At 34.6% G+C, this 20,749-nt stretch overlaps 1 protein-coding gene and 1 pseudogene across 1 annotated transcript; both read left to right on the forward strand.

Annotated features, from left to right (window-relative positions):
• The first annotated feature begins 1,848 nt into the window (after positions 1 to 1,848).
• Positions 1,849 to 2,952, forward strand: LOC143619280 (ethylene-responsive transcription factor ERF061 pseudogene; annotated as a pseudogene).
• A 9,518-nt stretch (positions 2,953 to 12,470) lies between these two features.
• On the forward strand, positions 12,471 to 14,594 carry LOC143619281 (abscisic acid receptor PYL8-like). The gene is made up of 3 exons (XM_077091247.1): positions 12,471 to 12,694; positions 13,701 to 13,916; positions 13,986 to 14,594. The coding sequence occupies exons 1-3, from the start codon at positions 12,566 to 12,568 to the stop codon at positions 14,202 to 14,204; spliced, it is 564 nt and encodes a 187-aa protein (XP_076947362.1). The 5' UTR covers positions 12,471 to 12,565; the 3' UTR covers positions 14,205 to 14,594.
• Positions 14,595 to 20,749: the final 6,155 nt, after the last annotated feature.

The following is a 20,749-nucleotide window of genomic DNA, read 5'->3' on the forward strand; positions in this document are numbered from 1 at the left end:
AAAGTTACCTTTCTAATGCAACTTTTATCAATCATTAATGCTACGTGTTTAAAAATGCAACTTTCTTGACTTTCACCAATTACACAACTCTTTACAACTATACAACTCTTTATGCGTGCCTTTTTAAGTGAAATGAAAAAAAAAAATAATAATACTTGGCATTTTTAAAATACATGTGACGGTCTGAAAAGTCGATGATATTTTCCCAAAAGCAGGATATGGGTTTGACCATCAAAGTTCACCTTTTTTTCCAAATTTAACCACAAAAAAAACTTTTAGATATCTACCCTTGTGTTATGGTAATATGGTGACACGTTTAAAACTTCTTATAACCTCTGGTGATATTCATACATATTACCTTTTGAAAGAAAGATTTAAGAAGATTCATATTGGAAAAAACCATCCTTTTAGCATTTTTATTTAGTGTATTTAAATGTATCTGACTTTAGTTATTGTTGTTGTATGTATTAGCCATCCGAACTTATGTTTTTGATTTCTCAAACACACAAGTTGATTAGGTTAGACAAATGATAACTTGTTGGCCTGGTAGAGATAAAAAAAACTAAAGGAACGGTGACAATTTTTGATTTATTCGTACTAGGCCGTGTAAACTTAATTGATTGTGATAATTTAAGTGTTGTTTGGTAACCTTTTAATTATTAAGAGACTACATTCGAATTGGTCAGGGGCAAAATATGTTTGGTCACTTAAAAAAATCTCTAAAATAGTTGATGAAGTATCTTAATAGTTAAATTTTAGAAAGAATGCTGACTCATTCAGAGACTACGAAGGTAAATGTTTGCATTCTGAGAACATCTGTAACCTCTGTAGAAGAAGAGATATATCAAAATCTAAAGGTCTGCAGTTTGTAACAAGAATGTCGTTTGTTTTTTTGAAATTTGCACACTGCTAAAATAAACTAAAATTTAAATAAACCGATTTTTTAAACTTAGGAAATTTAAATAATATACAACAATGAAATTTTAAAAAAAATGAAAACCTAATGACTAATTTTAATCTTACCACGAGAAAATTTTAGCAGATAAAAAATTTGAAGGCTGTTAATTTCTATGGCAGTCAACGTCAGACGGCATGCGGTGGCGGAGAGCAGTGGGGAAGAGAGGTAGCGAAGCATGGGACAATAGGTTTATCCATCGAGTGTTGGATTTCGATAAGCGGAGTAGGGGCTGTGGAGGGGCGACAACTAGCGCATGAGCGCGGGGTGGTGGCTAGGTTTGAGAGTCTGTTAAGAAGAACGATGGTTTATGAGGTTGAAAATAGATTAGAAGTGAAAAGGAGGTTGTGCCAATACTACAAACAAGAGGAGAATGCACAAATGTTTTTTTTAATGAAACGTCTACAATGAAACAAACACTTTGCAGAAACTCGTGCATGCGTGTGGTCTGTACAACGCAGACAGAGTAGCTCCCACATAGCTTTTTCTAGAAAACAAACACCACCTACCTTTTAATCGGTCAGACCTCAGCACAAAATTACCAAACAACCTTTTAGTATAGCTCAATACGATTTGAAAACATCTCAAGTTGTACGACCATCAATAAAGAAAATACATTCTACATGCTAAACTCATTTTATGTTGATCTCAAGTTGTGCGACCATCAATAAACAAAATACAACTTACATTTACATTTTAAACTCATTTTATGTTGATTTTGCTTAATATAGTCGATAGGCAAGTTTAATTAACAATTATGATCATTTATTAATATTTAGTTTCACAACATAGATCCACCATAAGTTTTTATAAAATCTCATACCCTTTTAAGGGTTAAAAAAAGTCAATTTTCATTTGAAGCCATTTTCAACAAATTCCAAATAATAATAAATAATAATATACTTCCCCACCAAAACAAACTTGCCTATAAATACCACTCCAAATGAAATGATAATAATAATATTATTAAACAAACTCACTCTCCTTCTTCTTCCTCCATTAATAACCAGCTTCATCATCATCTTCTTCTCCTCCAAACTTCACAATCAAATTCACAAATCAATCATGCAACATAACACAATTAATCCGTTTAATTCAACCTCAAGCTCAATCAGCCACTCAATTCGATCTTCGTTATCCAATTTAATCTTAACCGGTTCAAATCGAAGCACTCTGGATTCAATTTTCTCTCACTGTTCACCATCATCTTCATCATCAGAAGACCAATTAGCAACTGGGTCTTCCGTTTATTTAAAACAACGAGACCTAATTCTCAATTTCGCATCCAATTTTGACCCAAATCCAATCAGGGTTTCAGACCAGTTTACAAACCCTGATAACAACGTGTTCAAAAAGAAATCGTTTAGAGGCGTGAGGCAACGGCAATGGGGTAAATGGGTGGCTGAGATTAGACTACCGCAGAACAGGATGCGCGTGTGGTTAGGCACCTACGAGTCGCCGGAGATGGCGGCGTATGCTTACGATCGAGCTGCGTATAAGCTACGCGGCGAGTACGCGCGTTTGAATTTCCCAAATTTGAACGATGTCACGGCGGCTGCGGTGATCGGAGAGGACCGGAAGTTGGGTGCTTTGAGGGCGGCGGTGGATAATAAAATCGAGACAATTTGTCAAAAAGTGAAGAGAGAGAAAGCGAAAAAGCGGTCGAAGAGAGAGAAAGAAAAGTTAACGGGTAATGGAGAGAGTTACAGCGGGAGTGAGAATGGTGGTTCTTCTTCGGGTTGTTCGGTTTCCGAGGAGTTGATGGTTGAGACGGAGGCGGATGGGTGGTCGCTAGAGGGGATGCCGTCGTATGATTTGGATTTAATTTGGGAGATACTTGCTAATTAGGGAGGTTTAATTTTGACTTTTGGGTAGTCAACGATGATTAGTTTGTTGAGAAACTTGTGTTTTCGAGTAATATAATCAATGTGTGTTGATACATGTGATAAGCTTGTAGTTTCTAGTTGTAGTAGTAAAATGCTAAATTTATCAAAACATATACATGTAAACCAACTAATCAATTAGACTACAGGGTGCATTCGGTCATCAATTCATTACCTCACTCTACTTTCTTTTTCACAATATTAAAGAAATACTCCCGAAATTGTTTTCGATAGTTTTCAAATAATAATTATTTTAATATATTAAAGTTTTTAATATACGTAAACTTAAAAAAAAAACTTAATATTTGATATATATATATATATATAAAAACATTACATTTAAATTACCAAATAAAAAACCATAACTATTATGATCTAGAAATCCGACTTAAGATTATGACGTGTTTACGAATTGCGCGTAACGAATTCGTTGATAGTTTATTGCACTTTGTTCATCGCTAACTTCTTGTTGTTGAACATTGGTTTCAACACATGTACAAATTGTTCTACCTTTATCCTCAATTATCATATTGTGCAATATGAAACAAGCATACATAACCTTTTTTTTAAACTTTTTGGTTCCCAAACATGTGTCGGATTAATTACTATATGCCGTTTTTTAAGCACATCAAATGCTTGTTCGATATTCTTCCTGGTTGCCTCATAAGCTTTTGCAAATATTATACGTTTTTCACCGATTGGAGTTGATTATGAGTTTATAAACACAACACAATCATGGTAAAATACCATCAACAAGATAATAAACATTTTTATATGTTACTCCTTCAATGTCGTTGAATATTGGTGATTGTTCGAGAACGTTTAAGTCGTTTTTTGAACAAGTGACACCAAAATACGCATGTGATATCCAAAGGTTGTGGCTAACGGCTTGCTCGAAATTTGTTCGAAAATAGTTAAAGAAAACCCGACTCGAAAAAGCTCGATTCTAAATGAGCTCGGCTCATCTCGGCTCGGTTTCTAAACGTGTCGAGCTCGAGCCAGGGTCAGCTCGGCTCGTGGCTCGACTCGTTAGCTCGGCTCGTTTATATTAAACCCAAATTTTAATATCAATATATAACAATATCTTACCAAGAAATAAATAAATAAAAATTATACATATATTATGTCACTCGATACCTAAAACCTTATAAAAAAATAAGTATGTTAAAATCAATAAAACATAGAAAGTTATAAATTATGTAGTTTATCAATTTTTATATAATAAATATGTTAAAATTAGTTTTTGTCTTTTAAATATCAACACTAAAATATAAAATATAAAATATAAAATAATAATAATAAAATGTATAAAATTTTAAAAAAATTAAAGGAATCCGGCTCGACGAGCTCGAGCTTTAAATGATCCGAGCTCGAGCTCGATAAGAAAAACGAGCCGAGCTCGAGCCAGCTCGGTTAAGTTCGAGCTCGAGCACACTCTGGCTCGACCCGACTCGGCTTTTTTACAACCCTATCTGTATGTATATATATTAAAATTAACACATTTATATTTTTAAAAACATTAATCACACACTTCAAATTATATAGTATCACAAGCCGTTTATCAATATAACAAAGAGTCAAACTAATGTCCTATCATCTAGAGAGATCTATGTTTAAAACTGACGTCTCACTCATGAAGTTGATGGTTAGTCTTATAAGTAGGATTATAGGAAGTGTTGGTTGTAAAAAAAAGTAAACGAGTCAAATGAGGTGTACACGACTTGACGTATAGACAGCTTATGGTTCAATATAATCTTTCGTCTGAAGTCAACTCCTTTATTTTAGCCAGCTTATCCCGGACCTTTTATAACCCAAATTGAGCCTGGCTTAGCTCTTTTACAAACTAATTCGAGTATGAGCTCTGGCCCGGCTCCGAGAACGGTTAAAACTTTTTCGGCCGAAGGCGAAATTTTTTTTGGGCTTTAATAAAAAAAATTAATTTTTAATTTAATTTTGTTGGTTGTAATCAATTTAATTTTTAAATAAGCCTTAATATTTTTGGGCCTTATGATTTGGTTGTGTAAAAAAAATGTTTATATAAAAATATAATTAAAATGCCTCAAGTGAGGTTAGAACTCACAACCTCATGGTTGAAAGTCAAATACCTTTGCCACTAAACAAAGCTACTAGTTGTATAATTAAGTTTAAACATTATATATATACAGAGAAATGATCAAATAAGAAGTTTGGTTTTCCTAAGAAGGCTAGGAAGGAGGGTATTTTAGTCTACTACCTTAATATTGAAACCCACTTAATTTAATTTCAAAAACCTACTTAATTAAAACCCACTTAAATTTTCACTCATCTCCTACAACTACCACCGCCCACCGCCACCACCTTGCCGGAAAAGTCTTCGGAAATTTCGCCGGAAAATAAAACACTATGAAAAACACAATGAAAAAGACATAATGTAAAAAACACAATGGAAAAAACACTATGAAAATAAAAACACAATGACAAAAACACAATGAAAACACAATTAAATAACATAATGTAAAAAACACAATACAAAAAACACTATGAAAAAATAAAACACAATTGTATAACACAATTTTGTAAACCACACCTTGTAAAAACCCATGAATTTTTTTTTATTTTTATAAAGCAATGTGGTACTCATATAAAAGATAAAAAAAACACTCATTTTTATGGTGAACTTGTTTTGAAAAAAAAGTCGTATATAAAAGTTATGGACGTTTTAAAATGATGGGGGAATTTGACATGTGCCTTGCATGTGGAGAGAGGAAGTCAACAAATGTGTTATCCCTATTATGCTCTTACCCTTGTTTTACACTTGATTATCTCTCTAATCTAATCTCAACCATTCAATTCTCAAATGAATGGACAATATTATTTTATATCATTCCTAGGAAAACTAATCTTCTTATTATAACTCAACCCTATATATACATATTGTTTTTCATAAAAATATATATATATAATTTTTTTTTTAAATCCGGGTCTATCGGGGTGTCGGGCCGGAGTCCGTCGACCACCCGGCCCTCCCTTGTAGCCGGCCCTGTATGAGTTGACTCTGACTTGTCTCGGCTCGTAAACGGTTCAACTATTTTGTAAAGTTCTATATCCTATAGATAGAGTTAACAATAAATGCTCAAGGACGGGTGTCCTGTTTATACTAGTGTTTACTATTATTAGTATTATAAAAATTATTATTATTATTATTAGTACTGATATAAAAAGCAAAACTTCAACCATAAACCACACCTCCTAATTAAATTCTGTTTTTGACTTCGTCAATCATTTAAGCTGTTTCACACTTCATAATCTTCGTAACATTATAAGTTAAATGTCGGCTTCTTCTTGCAACTGTTATAAGAAAACAATCAATCTATATACACACTGCATATACGTATGCATAGGAGAGCTCGATCAGAAACCTAAATTATATGACAACTACTTGAACCAATCTAAAAACATTGATTTATTAATTTGTGCATGAATTTAAAATTCTAACACGACTATTAAAATATATTGTGGTTATATGACGTACTTGAATTGATATACGCATGCATAGTGTTCAATTGACATTCTGGTTTCATGACATGAGGGTGATAATTAAGGCTTAGAAGTTTATGCTCTTATGGTTTCAGGTTCGAAACTTGACCCAATGGGGTTTTCCTATTGCAATAAGTTTCCTCGTCGATGGTGTTCTTGGCAGGTACGGACCTAGAGTAGAACCAGGGGTAGCCTCCGCCACCCACAACTTTTCGTCGGTAGTGCAAAATTTATCTTTTGGTCGGTTTTCGAATTTCGCTACCCCTGAATATGATGTTACTCTTATTTGTTTAAAGTCAAACCAAATTAAAAGTTCAAACCAGTTAAATCCCAACCAAAGTTTAAAACCTAAACAAATTAAAACTCGTAACCTCTTGTTTGGTTTAGGTCGGACCTCAACAGACAACAAATAGCCATTGCGGTTGTTTCCACGCTACACCACCAATACCCCTGACCCCCCATGCCGCCCTCCTTCGATCACCGACGACCTCCACACTGCAACCTACACCCCCTTTAGCCGCAACTTCGGATTCCAGTCGGTGCTTCCTCTTCCACAGTTCGACTTATACTTGTTAAATTTAGGTATTATTCTACTATTATTTAAAAAGTAATTGTTTATTTCTTATATAGATTGTTAATTTGGAATTGTTTATGGGCAATTGAAAGATCTATTATGGTTTATTGGATATTTGGATAATGTAAATTGGAATTGATTAGCGATTTAGGGTTTATGTGTAAATTGGAATTGATTATGAATTTATGGTTTAATTCGTTTCATCTAAAATTACGTAGCTTTGAAGATGAAAAACAAGGTCTTATTAACAATCTTTTTAAACGAAAATGAAAAGAAGATAAATATTTGATGAAGTAAAAGAAGATGTAATGACTTGATTTCAACCTTTCAAAAACCAAAGAGGGGAAATCTACACCTCACGTGTTAAAATTTTAGATTCGGTGCAGGAAATTTTAGATTATCCATGTAAAATTATTTAGTGCAACCACAAATGTCATGCGATTCAATCTATCTCGGCGGCTACGCGTTGGGTGATTTGGTTAGCTAGAAATAACATAGTTTTTAATAAAGTCCCCTTCGTGATGTCCAAAATGGTGAACGGCATCAAATTAGTCTCAAACTTATGAGTAAAGCAAAAGATCGAGTTTGGAGTGGGAGAAATGGCCCTTGTTCAATTTCGTCAATTTTTTTATTTAGGTTGGTGTATGTTTGGGTTGTAACTTATTTGTTCCTTATTTTTCCTTTTGTAGGCCACTTGCGTCTTTATAAGTTGTCTCCTTTTATTTATATATAAATTTAGCCTTTCAAAAAAATGTGTTTAAAATTATTTATTATGGTGTTTTTATTTTTTATTTTTTGTTTCGTTTACATTTTATGAAATATGATAAAAAAAATATTTGAAGCTCCTCCATAAGATTGATGTTTAGGTCCGTCACTGGTTGTTGGGTGTGTCAAACCTGAAGCGTCAAAATTCGTATAGACGATTGACATCTCATTTCAAAAATGCTTACTCAGACATTAGAGGTAGTTTCAAACGTTATTAATAAAATAGACATATCTATGCGTATTTACATATTATAAACATACTAACGTGTAGACGGACTATAATTCTCTTATCTAGGCACGAACACCAAACTTCTAGTTGTTACAAGGAATAGTGATGAAAGAAAGTAGGGAAATTAAATTATTTAAATGCATTAAATTACTAGTTTCTAGACATGTGTGAGTAATATACATAAGTCACAATCAAAATCATTTGATCACTTTATTTTAAATTCAAGATTCAAGATAAATGAGTGAGAAACAAATGTTTATATGTAGTATGCCAATCCAAATGTGTTCACTCAAAATAATTCAAAGGAGACATTATAAATTGTAGCGTTGCCAGCCCAAGGAGTTTAAGAACAGTGATTCAGTGGATTATTACACTTGGAACTAGTAAGTAGTATTATTGAAAAATAATAATAATAAAAATATAAATCTAGCTGGATGAGATTAACGGGTACCTATGATGCACGCAAACTAGTTCTTTTATAGCAATAACATATTTTCATAATGCAAAGCAAGGCACAAACAGCCAGTTTTGATTTTGAAAAAGAAAAAAAATATTTCGGGCCAAACCCAATTTTGACTACCCATTTTGCCTAATAACAAATTAACAAGCAAGACACAAATTGTTTATTATGTTTTGATTTTGAAAAGATTCATATTGGAAAGGAACATCACTAATTTGGATTCCATCATACTTTGAATGGGGTTCTAAAATTTTCAAATCCGAAAATTTCGACCTGTCTTTGGGTAAATCCAACCCATCATTTTGCCACGTGTACCAAGCACCGAAGTGGAATTAGACAGTTGTCATGGTGATTTTGAGCAACGTAGTACATGAAAAGCACACAGACATTTGATATTTAATGGGCTTTCCCATTGAGGTATCCATACTGGCACCTATCCACAATAAAAATATATTTATAAAAAAAGTTAAAATAAAATAAAGGCAAAATACTCTTTCTTTATGACCCCTATACCGTTCCTTTATGCAAGTATTTGGGTTATGAGAGTTAGTTGCTGTTTGTTTTTGAATATAAAAATTGTCTGTAATTTGATTTCATCTGATTTAATGTCTGTAACTGAAGATGTGGTCTGAATGTCTGCAATCTAAAAATATAATACTGTTTGTTTTATAAACTGGATATCGTCTGCATAAGCTGAAAATTAGTTACCTATCATATATATTAATATAAACAAAAGTCATTTAACGTTTGTAGACTGCTAAAATAATTGGTAGTGGTGTATGAACTATGGAAGTGAGTGGTGGTAGACGATTGTGGTAGGCGGTGAATGGTGGGTGGTCGTGGTGGTGGTGGGTGGTGGACCGTGATGGTGGCCGACAATGGGTGGTGCCGTGGTGGTGGTGATGAACGGTGGGTGGTGGATGCTTGTGGCAGGTGGTGGTGGTGGGGGATGGTGGTGGCGGATGGTGGTGGTGGTGGCGGGTTGGTGGTGGTGGATGGTGATGGCGGCGGACGGTGGGTGGTGGCGGTGGCGGGTGGTGGTGGATGGTGTTGGCGGCGACGGACGGTGGGTGGTGGTGGTGGTTGTGGCCGACGGGGGTGGTGGTGGTGATGGACGGTGGTGGTGGTGGGTGGTTGACGGTGGTGGTGGCTAATGGTGGGTGGTGGTGGCGGCGGACGGTGGATGGTGGTGGTGGTAGACGGTGGTGGTGGGTGGTGGTGGCGGATGGTGAGTGGTGGTGGTGTTGGACATTGGGTGTTGGTACTTGGTATGATGTTAAGAAGTGTGAAGATGTGTGAAGATGGTGAAAAAAGCTTATTTTTTAAGACAATAAAAGCAATTTTCAGATCTTTTTTTTTTTTAAACAAACAGTCTTCAAGAGCTTATGTCTACGCGCCCGCAGACATAGGCTTCTTGCAGACCATATAAGCAAAAACAAACACAACCTTAGTGAAATTTTAAATGCTTTGGATGAGTGCATTTGCTATATATATATATATATATATATATATATATATAATATATATATATATATATATTTGGGGTAAATATGATATTCTGCAAGTTACTTTGGATGGACTGATGCTATAGCCTTTGACTATAGAGAGGTTGAGAGCGTATATAAATGAGAGCGTTTTTAGCGGTTTAGAGTGTTGTGATTAAATCAACAATCCAATACCTATTTATACAAACATATGTGGACAAAATGTTCCAAAGACGACATTAAACAGTCATAAAATAGTCATACAGCAGTTTTCTGTCTTCTAGAATGTTTAAACGGTAAAAACCGACTTCAACTAAGATCAGTTCCACACAAACCGTTTCCTGCATTCAAATCTCAAAACTGGTTCCAAACTGGTTCCAGACTGATTCTCCTCACTCTCAATTCCAAACTTGTTTCGGTCGGGTCAGTTTCTGGTTTTGGTTTCTCAAACCGATTTTTATGTGCAAACTCCAGTTCAGGAGGAATTCATAAACAAGTATAAATAAAATATCTGAAATCAAATAGTATTAAAAATTAAAAAAACACGCATAATAAAAATTTACAATTATAGTATTATAATGTAACGCCAATAATATCATCATCCTGTTCAATTGACACACCAAGCCCAGTGAAGGGACCAGTTCGGAGGTTTACCGTTCCAGTTTTCAAAACATGATCCAAGTGTGTGATGGGCTTGTAATGCACGAGGCCATTGAGTTAGCATTTTCACAATACATATAATTTAACAAACAAAACAAAAGTTCACGAGAATTTGTATGTGCTACTTTTATTCTTTTTTAACTATTTAATTTATATTATAATTAGAGACATATATAAGTTTATTTTGTGAGAAAATCATTTTCTGAATGTGTTATACAATTACGATCGCATCACAACAATTTCACATATAATCATGACTTACGTAAAAAGAAGTTCACATACGCTCATCAATCGTTTCATGGATGAATGTCTATGTATTTGTATATGATGCAACATTACTGTCATGACTTTTATTTCTTGGGTCATATGAGCATAAAGGTTGTACGAATTTCGTTACCCATTTCCTATTGGATTGTAATGAGCCGTTGTTAACCGTATGTGAATGATGTGACATCTATTTTGAGAAGAGAGGAGGGTAGAGACTAGAGTGTCATTTCATGAAACGAATCTTATAATTTTTTAATGAAACCCTTTAAACATTTCATCAATTATTAAGATAAAAGAAATATACAAGAATAGTAATTTGTTTAGTCCTATAGAATCAAAAGTCAAACATATGTAAATCTATAGACTCAAATATCGGTTTATAAAGTTGCTGACCTAACTTACTGCTAACCTTTACCGATATTACTTGCAAACATGTTTATGAGAAAATGTTCTTTTTGATACAAACTAAGCCTTTGGATCACTTCAATTTATTAAAAATGAATATAAACAAATTCAAGAAATGTGACTTTGTTGGTAACTGTATTTGCAGTGTTATCAAGTCGTCTTTAATCGGGATTTACTGAAAAGTTGTACATAAACAACCTTATGTGGGAACTATTTATCAGTATTGAGTTACAATTGATGATTTCTCATTGATATACATGTCCAACTTGTGACAAATATATCCGTTACAGGAAAATGTTGTCATGGTATATCCCTTAGATAAGGAACGTCTTTGGTCTGATTATGGTTCACACGATTTCCAAAACAACTTTTGCATATCTTTGTGTGTTTCTTCGATTGAACTTATGAAATATCATCAAATATATTATGTTTCAAACTGTCGTACACGATTTAAAAAGATATCCAGACTCTACAAGTTATAAAATATACAAATCTCTTATCTCGGATAGCCTCACGACTTTGAAAACCTTGTTGAAACTCTCTTCATGATTGATTCTTCTCTCTCTAAATAAGAACCTGTATATTCTACCCAAGTCTTATCTCCAACAATGAAACATGAATCCAATAAACACCACTATGAACCATCTTCCTTTACCTCAAAGTTTTATTAAGAAAGGTGAAGATTCTTACTCTCTAAAGTGAGCATCTTTTAATAAACCTTGTTTGAATAGACAACACACCATCTCCTAAACATAATCTTTGGCACATCTTGTTGACAAATCATATGTCGGCCTAAAGAGTCAAATAATTTAAAACCGAGGACCACAAAATAGTTTTCCAAGGCCCAATAATATTTATTTATTTGTCATTACTTTTAAATAATAATAATATCACATAACCCCCCCCCCCCCACCCCACACACCCACCCACCCACCCACTTACTTGTAGCCTAATGGTAAGAGGCTTGGGTTTTCTAATAGAGATTCAAGTTTGATTCTCATTGTGTCACATTGGGTTAATATTGACATTAAATGATTTGAAATAGGTCTTGTGAGATTGTCATGTCGGATCCCGAGCCCACTCGAGATTTCGTCTCATTGTATGTTATGCTGAGTGTTCTGCTACTGTAGGGGCACAACGATTGTTAAGTGTTAGCCAACGGCATGATGTCTAGAGTAAAGACTCTCCAAATTTAAAAGTGAAATGATGTCGTTGTAAATAATAATAATATCACATGAAAAGAATGAGAGAAATACACAAATAACCAATTGGCGTGCGTCGTCTTTATCTTCCTCTAAAAAAAACGTCAACGAACGATCCAACCGATTTCTGTTACTTTACCGGCAACACTTAACAGTTTCCGTTAGATGGCTATCACCGGTGACGGTACCAATTTAACGGAGAGTGATTACATCAAGAGGCATCATAAGCATGAGGTTAGAGCTTGCCAGTGTACATCGGCTGTTGTTAAACGCATCAAGGCGCCTGTTCATCTGGTAATTAATTAAATCTATGATTGATTAATTGCGCAATCGTAATTAACAGTGGATCTGTGGTTAAACGTATGATATGGGCGTGTATTTTAATATCAGATCCGTAGATGTTAGCTTGTTATATAACTTAATTGATTGAAGCTAATTTGACCTAAAATGAAAGTGAATTTGATATATGTCAGCTAGAAGCAAATGTAGCCTTTAGTTAGGGCTGTAAATGAACCGAACGATCCGTGAACTGTTTGGTGAGAAGCTCGTTTATGTTCATTCTGTGCAAGGAATTTCGTCGATTAACTAAATGAATGAACATTAACAGATGCTATGTTCTTCATTTGTGTCTGTGAATATTGGATAAGTGTTCGCTTATGTCCGTTAATGTTTGTTCGTTAAAGGTTTTTAATACTTTGTGATGACTTTTTTAATCTTTTCTTTTAAGGTTTTTTAATACTTTTTGATGAGTTTTTAAAACTTATCATATAGATTAAGCAAACTTATTAACTATAAAACAAAAATATGAGTGTTATGTGATTAATTTATATGTAAAGTTAACGTATGAATACGAATGTTAAAAAAAGCACCAACACAAACTTGGTAGCCGTAACAAAGCATTGTCACTGACCATTTTTGGATAGCCAAATCAAATAAAACAGTGTTGGTGTTCATTTGTGTTTGTGAACCGTTCATGAACAAGCTCATTTTCTTTATGAACGAGCATAAACAAGAAATTCCGTCCGGTTAGCTGAACGTTAATTATACGTTTGTCCTATAAAAGCTTAACGGACGAACATGAACAAGGCCTTGTTCGGTTTGGTTACAGCCCTATTAAATGTTATAGGGAGCCCAATAAGTGTTAAATTTTAGTTCTAGAAAGAAGCAGAAACAGAACATGATAAATAAGTGTGATGCAATGTCGAAAATATCTTATTATAAAAGGAGTTAATATTGAATACATGAACTTCAAGCACCAATACAAGATCATATATTGAGGGTTTATGCGTGTTTGTTTCAGGTATGGTCTCTTGTTAGAAGGTTTGATGAACCACAAAAGTACAAACCCTTTGTGAGTGAATGCAATGCACAAGGTAATCTTGAAATTGGAAGTGTTAGACGAGTAAATGTTTGTTCTGGACTTCCCGCTACCACAAGTATAGAAAGATTGGAACTTTTAAATGAAGAAGAACACATATTAGGCATGCGGATCGTTGGTGGTGATCACAGACTCCAGGTAAGTACCCTTTTAAATCCTCCTTCATCTTAATCATGTCAATACTTACATAATTGGCGTTTTATGCAGAATTACTCATCTGTGATAACACTGCATCCAGAGGTTATTGAAGGAAGACCAGGAACTTTGGTGATTGAATCATTCATAGTGGATGTGCCAGATGGCAACACTATAGAAGAAACATGTTACTTTGTTGAGGCACTTATAAAATGCAACCTTAAGTCACTTGCTGATGTGTCAGAGCGTTTGACTGTGCAAGACCGTACTGATTCCATTGTCCAGGTGTGATACTGTAATTCCTTTTTTGCATGATTCATTGTATATATAATAACATTAGTGACAACTTCTTAGATTTCATTTGTCTATAACCACTTCATGTGTGAAGCATATTGTCCGCATCTCCATCACGTCTGTTTGCTACCTTGTCTTGATTTTGTGCTTTAGTCAAGTCCAAAACAGCAATATTTATTTGCAAATGTTTCCTATGTTTTACCTTAATGTTGTATAATATATATTTAATTTGATAGACTTCATATATGTAATTCGCGTTTCTGATAGATCTTTTTGGTGCTGACATAGAGGGTCTGGGTGTCTGTTTACCCTCTGTCTGACCAAGTTTTGTATTAATAAGAGTATTTAACGGAAGAGTTTTTTTGCAGTTTGACTATGTATTGCTGTTGGGTAAAGTAGTTAAGTTTTGTGACTTTTATAGTTTTATATGAAAAGTTCTGGTTCTGCCATTGGGTGTTAAGTTAAGCTAAACTATAATTAGCTCAACAGTTTTACTTATATAGGCTAGAGTTGAACCCTTGAAGGAAGATTCAAGTTCAATTAATTATCTTGAATAACTTGAAAATATAACAAGTTTGATTCGAGCTTGACCCCAAATATTAACACACAAATAGGTTTGTGATATGGTCTGAATGTCTAAATAAATCTGAACTCACAGTTTCTGATAATTTGGTGTTTTGGATTGAAGTTTTAATGGCCAAGCACCAAGCTAACTAACTTGAAAAAGAACCCTTGAGTTACAAGCCAACAAAAGTACGAAACGGCAGAAAACATTTTAATTTTTTAATAACTATTTTTTGTATTAAAAGTTTTTCAAAATGGTGAAAGATGAAAAGTGAGTAACTGAGTATAACATAGTTTGAAAGATGGACGAGGGTTGTGATGTGATGCTGAAATAGTACATAATGGAGAAAGATAGTATGAGCGTGAAAACTGAAAACCGATAATTGAACTAGAACCGGAAAAAATCCAAAGATAAAGAGTAACCAAGTTTTGCTTCGGTTTCGGTTATAAATATTCGCAAACTTGATATAACCAAACCAAACCTGAATCGATTCTTTTTTAATCCTTGTATCAAACCATGGGAGATTAGTTAGTCTGTGTATTATGATATTTGTTTAAACTAATCAGTCAATGTGTTTCAAAAATGTGGTCTACAAGATTGTATTCCAAAACATAGTCCTACATTTCTAGGTACCATGTTTAGGGGAGAAACTTCTGGCTGTGTTTGTTATTTAGAATGCGAGCATACTTGAATAGCATATGAACCATATTTAGAGAACATAGTGAATCATATGGAGCCAAACATTGTTGAATAGTAATAGCAATCCTACAGTGGATTCATTTTAATTTTCTTCATGGTTGGATTATGCATTTATGTGGAGCCAGTTGCACTATCAAGTTGTCATGATGCATGTGCATCCAATGGTGTTAATGTGGTCACTGACTATGCTTAGCTGGCAATCGTGCTTGGATAATCTTGAACCAAGTTCTTCATCAAATGATCACAATACAACTTTAAAAAATGAAAACACATCTATAATTCAGAAGTTTTCTCTATGCCATTACACTCTTAATAGTAAAACCCTGATGGAAAATATAGAAAGACCCTATAAAAGAAAGGCTAGTTTTGTGTTGATCCCACAATGAAGTTTGAAAGAAAAGCCAAATGATTTTCCTTCCATAAAAGGAAAACACCTAATTCACATTATAAGCTTGAAACTTGGTTTAGATGACAAATCTGGGTCCAATTTTAAGCTCACATGACAAGACCTAAATGTCCTAAACCAAAGAGTATTGTGAAAATCGAAAAAAAAAACTCTCTTTTTAGAAACTTACAAAACCGTAATTTCAATCTTTGGTTCGGTTGAAATTCAAAACCGATAAATGAACACTCCTAAATACATATGCCTGTTGGGTATATTGGAGAGTTTGACCACATGCTATGATGTGAATGGTCTCTAAGAGAGCTAAACTTTGCTCTAAAATAATGGTTTTGAAAATAAATGTTAAGTCATGTTTGTTTAAAAGTATTTTGTCAATGTTTATGTTTATATTAGGTCATGTGGTATACATTTATATCCCCTTAATTATACATATGCGTCACATCACCCACTTATTTTTTTTTACTCTATCACATCTAAAGGAAATAATTTAACCCTACTTACCCCCCCCCCCCCCCTCAATTTAATTTTGAAATAATTATTTAAATTAATGTATTGGGGTCACGTCATATTTTCACCATCTCATCCCCGTTCTTCTTTCACCCGTTTTATATTTTTAGTTTTCTTAAATAAATGATTTTCAAACAATAATAACATAAACATAACAAAAAATCATATTGATACATAGAAAATGCAGGCCCCATTTATTTTCTGGGCCTCAAAAACTAGACTAGCCCATATAAATAATGAAAGGGTTTGTGAAAAAAAAAAAAGAGAGTTTTATATTGGGGTTGGCCGAAAAGAGTAACTCAACCTACATATAAAATGTTTGGGATGTTCAGCATGGCCATGCGAACCGGGATGGAATTTTCTCGGTCCAGAGACTGGCAGAGTGGTGTTTCCCGTCGTAGCGAACTCGCTCCTTTCCCAACCCGAACCCACTCCGTCCACGCTTAATAAAAGTGAAATTGCTAGCGCTTTTGGAAATTACATCTTAAAAAATAAATTTATCATGGTTCCCGTGTTATTAATTATAAATAAAATTACAACAAATGATCATTTGCCGGTATAGGAGTCGGTACAAGCTACCATTTAGCTAATGTTGTGTCGATGAATAAAAAGTTAGTACGCTTGTTAGAAAAAGAGAGATGAACCTTCAAGGGCATATATATCATCATTCAATCTACTAAACACAAGAAAATTTTTAAAATTATTCAGCTAAATATGCTTCTACATACATCTCCAATGGATGCAATTACTTATGTACAGATATTACAAATACAAATACAAATAAAAAATGAAATAAATTAATATAAATCATAAACATACTAATCATATATATACACATCTTTATTTAACACATGCATGAAATTAATTAATTAATTAATTAAGGTGGAATTAATTAAGAATACCATTAACTTGATTGATCCTCAATCAAAAGTATGTTTGAGAAACTTGCGAATGTTCTTCATCACTCCAGCCTTATGATTCTCAATCTTCTTCTGTTTAAGCTGATGATTCAAACTCGTCAACTTCTCTCTATCAAACACATTCTTTGCCTTCGACGTTACATGAATATTTTCCTTCTTATAATTATCATTCTGGTTGTTATATTTATTATTATTGTTTTGTTGCCATGGGGTACCATAAAGGTGTTTTGCCTTTAACCAATTCGCGGGTACTTCCCCACGAAAAGGTTTTGTTTTCGAGGTGTCAGCATTTTCAGCTGACACCTCATCTTTCCTGCCTGAGGCATGGGGTTGCGGGTATGGGATTGTATATTGCTTGTGCTTCATGCAAGGCCTTCGGTGTGTCCCAGTTTGTTGTGGACCCCGGTTAGGTCTGACGTGGAAGTGACGGTTGATCGGATGGAATCTCGAGAAGTTCGTACGTGGTGCTAGATCGTTTGTTGGTTTTTCGGGTTCAGGGTGAAGAATCTTCTCACCGGGGAGAAGAATCTTGAAACGGCCGGTGTATTTGGGTAGTTTGGAGGCATCATCGGTCCTGACGGTGGTTGGGTTGGTTTTGACGGTGGGGCGGGCGGCGGAGACGGTGTATAATAACAATAAGGCAAAGAAGGTGAAGGTGAAGGTGGTGGTTTTGGTTTCCATGGTTAATATGGATGGTGTTGTTGTTTAGGTGTGCATGGGTGTGGTTAAAATACAAGTTGGTCATTACGGGCAGGTCTAAGGGTCAGTACGGGCAGCGGGTTGTATGGATTATCATACATGTGCTAGGACAATTGTTTCTTGATTATTGTCCGAAGTTTATGCTACCACAAATGTTATTACATAGGAGTAAAAATGTTTCCTTTTAGTCTTTTACCATGTTTAAATATTGAAAACCGCATAAACAATTGTACATAACGCATAAAAGATATCATGTAGGGAGAGAGAAAAAAGGTCATTAAAAACCATTTACACTTTACACATTACATAGATATCGATAGGTATAAGCGATTATTATCAAGACGGCACATACATCATTTTCAATGTAAATTTATATAATAAAAGTGACAGAAATAAAAGTTATATAGGACCATATACTAAATATATTGTTTGCTAAAAGGTATGTTGATATAAGCCATTTTATAAAGTAATAACAAGTATTGTATAATTATTAATGTGTTTTCGATGTTTATAAATAATCTCCATTGTAGGTGAGTAAGATCTTGCATGTTTGTGTTTGTAGACGAATTCAGTTCAAAACATCTTCTAGTATATTTACCATTTCATTTTATAGTGTTAAAAAAACCTTTTGGAAATAAGAGAATGACAAATAATCTACTTTCAACTTACATAAAAGCTGCTGGAAGTCTTTGAGAGAAGAAAGAGATGACACCATTTCAATATCTTGAAGACTGACTTATCGATTTTGATTTGCCAAGATTGTGTAATATCAAGACATGACATTGAATTTTCATTCTACCTGAAGGGCTTTAAGCTACACTCTCTTATTATTAAGAGCAGCCAGAAGCCCTTGAGGGAGAACGAGCAATCAAGGCCTCGAGAGAAGTCTTTTTATTTTTTTTCCTCGAGCTTGATAAGCCTTATTGGTCGAGTACCCCTTTTATAAGCCAACAAAATATGGATTTATTGCCAAGAAAAAATAAATAGTATATTTTGGTGGGGTCATACATATCTTTGGGATTTGTCATCTAGTGGAACCAATGAATCTTTGGTAGGATTGGAACTCTCAAAAAGAAGAATTATTCAAGTGAAAGCATATCTATCTACAAATCATCAATCCACAAATAAGCATGAGTAGCATACTTTAATCAATTATTTATGTTTCATATGAACAACATACATTGCATGATTCATGAAGAGTACGTCTTATCAAAAGTAAGGATAAAGAAAAAAATTATGAGAATATATAGTTATATATCCATGTTTTATTTACATAAACTTAACCTTTAAACTAGGTGTACACCAAGTTTAAAGATAGCATTGATGTTGTGATTAAAGATATGATCGACCTGATCACGAACGATCATAACACGACCAAAGTTAAGAGGGACACATGGCCGGCTTTCGTGATCGTGGCGATTGCTTAATGTACTCAAAAGTCTAATCTGTCTTGTTATTTCCTAGATGGTACTAAAAACAACTAGGGGGTGTTTGGTAGAGAGATTTGAGGGTGGAGAATTAGGTTTCTCTTGTTTGGGAGAATTAGGCGGAGAATTGGGCGGAGAATTGGTTTTCTCTGAGAATTGGGTGCAGGCAAAAAGTGGAGAAATCCAATTCTCTCCATTTGGAAGAGAAATGGAATTCTCTCTGCTTCTAAATCGCGTCTCTGCTCTACTCCGTTCGCGTATGATGATGATGATGCTTCGACCGGCGATGGTGATGATGATGCCGACGTCCGGCACGGCGGCCGACGCCGCAGCCACGTCCGTTCGCGTCTCTGAGCCAAAACGAAACCCTAAATCGCGAGGCGGTGTTGCGAGGCGGAACCCTAAATCGCGAGGCGGTGTTGCGTCTCTGAGCCACCATTTCTCCACCATGATGATGCCGAGGCGGAACCCTAATCACGTCTCTGCTCCCGTTTCTCCACCCATTTCTCTATTGTACCAAACAAAGGAAATGATTGTCAATTCTCCACCCATTTCTATTTCTCTCCAATTCCATTTCTCTCCTATTTCTATTTCCATTTCTTCTCATTCTTTTTCTCTGTACCAAACACCCCCCTAGTCTCTTTCAAGACATGTCATTTTTCCATACTCTTTCCATGGACCACGTATCATTTCTTTTAAATAACAGAAAGAAAAATGAAAAGCAAATTAAAGGGAAAAATTGGAAACTTGTAGATGCTCCACTACCAATAAGTGCACGACCCTTGGGATACATGACAAGTCACCAGAACTTTTGATCATGAACCATGGGAGAAACCAGAAGCAGGTTCGATCAGGTCCATAAATCGTTCGACCAATAAAAGCGTTACACTGATAAGGATATCAAACATATGCGTTTTCTTGTATTGACGTTTATGTGAATAAATTGTGTCATGACGTAGCAGAAGATGTATAAAACGTTCTAATTCGCCAATTCCGACACAATCAAGTGATCACCACTGTATTTGACATGATTACTAGAATATAAATTACCATATTTAAGGACTGGTGCATATTTGACATTCGTAGAATCCATTATCTTCCTTGATGCTAGTTTTGAGTGGCGACCATATCTTACCATCTTGCATATTGACATTCCTTCATATCTCAATTATCCACCATCTTTTTTCTAAATAGTTTTTTGTATATAGAATTTCAATTTTATGGATGTTGAATACTTGAGTTTGATAAATAGAATTTTTTTGTAGTTTTCTCCTATTTCTTTGGTATTAGAGCATTCCCAACAGCTAATCTATCTCTATTTC

Source organism: Bidens hawaiensis, unplaced genomic scaffold (assembly GCF_021521415.1).
Source record: "Bidens hawaiensis isolate Kalapana, Puna unplaced genomic scaffold, B.hawaiensis_p1.1 tig00002423_1, whole genome shotgun sequence".
NCBI lineage: Eukaryota > Viridiplantae > Streptophyta > Magnoliopsida > Asterales > Asteraceae > Bidens > Bidens hawaiensis.